The 5,252-nt window shown below is 41.3% G+C and overlaps 1 protein-coding gene across 1 annotated transcript; it reads right to left on the bottom strand.

The window, feature by feature from the left end:
* Window positions 1–2,911: 2,911 nt before the first annotated feature.
* Window positions 2,912–4,589, bottom strand: LOC109217047. The gene is made up of 3 exons (XM_019381272.1): window positions 4,345–4,589; window positions 3,405–4,260; window positions 2,912–3,310 (listed from the first exon to the last, which is right to left on the bottom strand). Exons 1-3 carry the CDS (start codon window positions 4,587–4,589, stop codon window positions 2,912–2,914), a joined length of 1,500 nt encoding a protein of 499 aa, XP_019236817.1.
* Between the last annotated feature and the right edge of the window lie 663 nt (window positions 4,590–5,252).

Raw genomic sequence — 5,252 nt, 5'->3', positions numbered from 1 at the left:
AAACTCCGCATGCATGTCGTGTCACTAAAATTGGCATGAAAAGATATATATATATATATATGCAAGAAGAACTAAACACAATGGATTAAAATGACACAAAGAAGAGAAAAAAAATTGCATTTCATTGATTAAAGGATAGAGAGGTTTGATGACAGGACAAACAAACAACATCTGGATCACAACCTCGAAATAACCCGGATGATAGAAATTATGACAAAATATGTTACCCAGACTCCTTCCCGGCAAGGAAGGGAGTGACTTTCCAATTATCAAGCTCAACATCTTAGCTACGAATTTGCACACCAGCATCAAATAGGACCTTCAACAATTTTGATTGCCTTCCATCCAGTGGACATGTTCTTGACATTTTTCACCAAACTGTCCCCTATTCTTTGTCATTGTAAATCATCCGAACATTGTATGCTTTGTCATGACGTTTAGGGTGCCATTATCTTGGACCACGAGCATCCCTTCTTGAATCATCATTTCTATTTCCTTTTTAAAAGCCCGACAATCCTTAGTGCTATGCCCCTAGACATTAGAACGGTACACGCACTGTAAAGCAGGGTTAAAACCATTTGCATATGGATCAGGAACATACCCTTGAAGCGGCTCAATCATGCCACAACGTTTCAACATTTCAAACAAACTTGTGTAGTATTCTACGATTGGCGTGAAATTGTCCCTCTGTTTATGTTCCCTTTCATACTCTTGTTTTGGACGAGCGTTATAGAGTGACTGAGAGTTATGATGTCGCGGATGAAGGTATGTTAAAGTTGGGGCACGCATATGTTGGCAATTGGATGGTTTGGCATAAGACTGAGTTGCATACTGTGGAGCAACTGAGTATCGTGGATCCGGGTGTTGAGATGCTCCTTTTTGGCCTCTTTTTGCCCGTGATGCCATCATGGCCTCCTCATCTTTCTTCTTTTTGTTAACAGGGCTATTCAGCCTATTCTGGATTTCTTTAGTGGCTGCTTTGAGAGCCGCTTGACTTATAATTCGTCCAGTATTGAGGCCATTCTCGACCATTTCTCCTACTTGATTGCATCAGCAAAAGGTCTGCCCATTGCAGCCATCATATTTTGAAAATAATCAGGATCCTGAGCCTAAAGGAAGACACTGATTAACTCATGGTCATCTATGGGTGGTTTAACTCTAGATGCTTGCTCTCTCCACCTAATGGCATACTCCACAAAGCTTTCAGTCAGCTTTTTCTTCATATTGGACAGGGAATTGCGATCTGCCGCAATATCAATGTTGTACTGAAATTGTTTGACGAAGTTCTGGGCTATGTCGTCCCAAACATGCCAGTGAGAGATATCTTGGTCAATGAACCATTCAGAGGCTACCCCTACTAGACTCTCCCTAAAATAAGCCATCAGCAACTCTTCTTTTCCTCCTGCACCCCTCAGCTGGTTGCAGTACCTTTTCAAGTGGGCAATAGGGTCGCTGTGTCCATCATATTTCTGAAATTTTGGTGTCTTGAACCTTGGGGGTAAATGGATGTGAGGAAACATGCACATATCACTGAATGAGACACTTTTGTGACCACCTAGTCCTTGTATGTTCTTTATGTTCTGCTCAAGACTTTTCATTTTCCTGACCATCTCATCTGGATCTTCTTTCTTTACAGCCTTTTCCTTTTCTGCAGGTAACTCATACTATTGGGTTTGATTGTGTGGAGCCGAACCCTTAAAAGCCATATCTGGAGAGTAGTATCGGCCATCATAAGCATGAGATAGTGGCTCGATGTTTGGCCTCATCATTAGGATTTGATGGGGGGATTGTATGCGCTGGTACACCAGACATGACGAGAGGTATGTTCCTGACCGGTGCGGCAGGAGGCTGCACATTAGAGATACCAGGGCCGGTATGGAAGCTAAGTTTGGCACATACCCTGGTGGTAGAATATGATCGCTCGTTACAGGGAGCAGTGGTTGAGTAGCCTGGGGTATGGTGGAAGTTCCCTCAGAGGGACCCTGAGGAGGTTGACCAGAGACCCAAGCCTGATACACATCACTCAGTTGATGTTTCAATCTTCTTACTTCCTCCGACTCTTGCTCAACCGATTGACCCAGAGGGTCGTCACCGACCAACTCTATTTCGTCATTGTTAGCCATCACTACCTTCCCTTTAGATCCGGTAAAGTAATGATGTGTTGCCAGTTTCACGACAAACCAACAACCTTAAGCTTACTATATAAGAGGCAACAAACGTGTTAGGGTTAAGCATTTTATAAATACGAATCACACGTAAATATGCTATGCTCCTAACATTATCACCGTCTCTAACATGCTTTTGGAAGGCTTCATGTTTCATTCCGGCTTATAGGGTTGCTGCTTATTGACGCTCTTATTTATTCCTCCCTTTTATTTTATTTTTTACACCTTGCCTTGTTTTAGAGGCGTTGAAAAATATTTCGACCGAACCTTTTGGGGGTTGCCTACGTATCATGTCACCGCATGAATCAGATCATTACGTAGTTCAAAGACATGACCTTTTTTTTTTATTTTTTTATTTTTAAATTAACAAAATAAAGTTTTCCTCTTTTATTTTATGTACAAAAAACAACATTTTTTTTGTTCATTTTCGAATTTTTCTAAAACAAAATCTTTTTCATTGATTTTTTATTTATTTCTTTCTTTTTGATACAAGACAAATGAAAATTACATAAAGATACAACCCAAAAGACGAATATTTAAACAAGACCGGACTCGACTCAAACAAGACGAATGTTTAAGCAAGACTCAAAACACTAAAAGACTCTTACAAACTTGATGACTACAAATGAATAATCAAAGTGGACTGCCAACTAAAAGAAGTCCTGCGGCTAACCTCCCATATCATGGTATATGCGCCTTAAGTTTGTGGCAATGTGGCGTGCGAAGTTGGGCGCTACCGTAGCAAATTACTCTCGGGTCAAACCCTGACAAGTCACACACCTTCGAGCGGTATAAGTAGCCACCTGATAGACCCTCCTTCTAACATGCTCCTGGCTCTGACTTAAAAACTGGATCTGTCGCTCATGGTTGTTGGCTATGTCTGATATATCTGCCTCGCGTTGTGATGCCAGATTCAGCTGGTTCTGGACCCTTGCTAGCTCATTCTCTAGCTGGTTCTTACTTGATTCTGCAGCCCTGGCCCGAGCCCTTAGATCATGGATGATAAGGTTGTAATGCATTTCTTCGTGCTTTGGAATGGCTGCTTGTTGCTGAGTAGCAGCTTCTATTCTCGCTTGTCGAAGTTGTGCTTGAAGCGCTTGAACCTCATGTATTAATCTGGTTTTCTCCTCTTTAAACTCAGTATACTGCAAATCCCTATTCACGTTGACGATACTTATATCCCTACGTAGTTTGCGGATGATGGATTCATGGTCTCTTGCTATTTCCTCCTTGCCCCACTCTTGTTCTAATTTCAGTCTCCCATTCAGTCGTGCTCTTCAGAATTGTCTCTTGCCTAGATCCAAAAGCATCTTGGTCATAGAACCACTCAAAATATGCGGGGTCTAACTCTCCTTGATCTTGATCTTCTATCATAGTGTGAAATTCAAGCACCTTAATTTCATCCAAAACTTGCTTAGAATAAGCCTCACGAACAGGATCCTCCGATGTCACCTCCCACATGAATCTTTGCATGTGCTCCATTGTGGGCACGACTTGTTTTCGACCTAATTGGCGTAGGTCTCTCATAGGAACATACGGCTGAAAACCCCGAAGACCTATCAAAATCAAAAACGAATGGTGGTAAGACCTGTATATGACCTTTTTTGTTGAGAATGAGTGGTATTTCCATGTGATTCCAGTAGCAGTCAACTTTTGAAGATACCCTCTCCATGCTTCGACGCCCTTGGGGAAGCTACTATCTTCGGTCAAAACTTTAGAGCTATCTTCAAGGTCATTGTTGCACCAATGGACGCTAAAGTTGACCCGTACGGGGTGAAGGAGAAGGTGCTCTAAAAACCATATCTGGAGTATGATGTTACATCCCTCAAAGAAATCTTTCCCTTCCTGACATTTTGTTAGGGCACAGTAAATATCTGACAATACCATAGGAATGATAGTGACATCCTTTCCATGCAATAAAGAGGTAACCATGCCAGATAATCGAATATCAATATTTTTGTCATGACTTGGGAAAACCATCGTCCCTAGAAATGCCACTAGGAATGCTCTCCGCCTATGGCTTTGCCAAGCTTTGTATCCAATTTTATTATCAAGCTCTTTCCCGTGCTTTGAAAATCCACCCGGACACCCATACCTGTCGTACAAGAAATCCAATCGAACGTGCCCTCATTCCAAACTTGCTATTTTATTTTCACTGATTGTCATCTGCTCAAGGAACTTACTGCCAGTGACATCCCTCGGGGCCAAGGGTCTCTTCTTCCGAAGCTCATCTCCTAACTTTGTGTATCCAGCTAACTCCTCCAAAGTGGGAGTCATTTCGAAACCATTAAAACGGAACACATTGTTATTAGGATCCCAGAAATGCACCAACGCCTCGATTAAGTCCCTCCTTGGGTTGATCTCCATAATATTCACAAAGTTACCCAGATGGTCCTTTATCTTTTCCTGCTCACAAACGCCCATATTTTTCCACCATTGCCTCAACAACTGGGGTGTTTTATGCACAAGCCAAATCTGCAAGGGCTCATTTTTTTTTTGGATTCTTATCGGGTCTTCCACTTACTGAATTCATATCTCACCTGGATAAATAAAAATGTGAGGTCAAGTCCTAATCTAAATTCAAAGAAATGACAAGCAGACTATTGGATAAGACAACAGCCAAACTTTTCATGGGAGGAAGGCCAGACTCTAGAAGGATTACTCAGGTATCTCACCGTGGAAAAAAAAATGACCGGACAAGGGACAAAATAATAAAAAGTGACGAAGAGGACAAGATGGTTATTTTTATGAAAATGGCTCTTCAGTACCTTCAAGAAAAGTACTAAGACAGTCCCGGTAAAAACAATCGAACACATGGATAAGCGAGTTAAAAATAAATAAAGATTTATTTTTTACGAAAACACCCATTTAAAAAATAACTGTAAGGTTGACTTAGCAGAAATGGCCGATAACAAAGGATGGCATGACAACAATAAAATGACTATTTTTACGAAAATATCCCTTCGACACTTCCGAGGGAGGTTGAAAGGCTGTCCCGGCAAAAGACAAAAATAAAGACGAAATGGTAAAAGATGTTAAAAAGGAGCAAAGTAATCATTTTGTACGGAAATAGCCCTTCGACACTAC

The sequence above is a fragment of the Nicotiana attenuata genome, unplaced genomic scaffold (genome assembly GCF_001879085.1).
Source record: "Nicotiana attenuata strain UT unplaced genomic scaffold, NIATTr2, whole genome shotgun sequence".
NCBI classification, from domain to species: domain Eukaryota; kingdom Viridiplantae; phylum Streptophyta; class Magnoliopsida; order Solanales; family Solanaceae; genus Nicotiana; species Nicotiana attenuata.
Note: the sequence above shows the minus strand (reverse complement) of the source record. Positions and strands in the feature narration are given on the sequence as shown.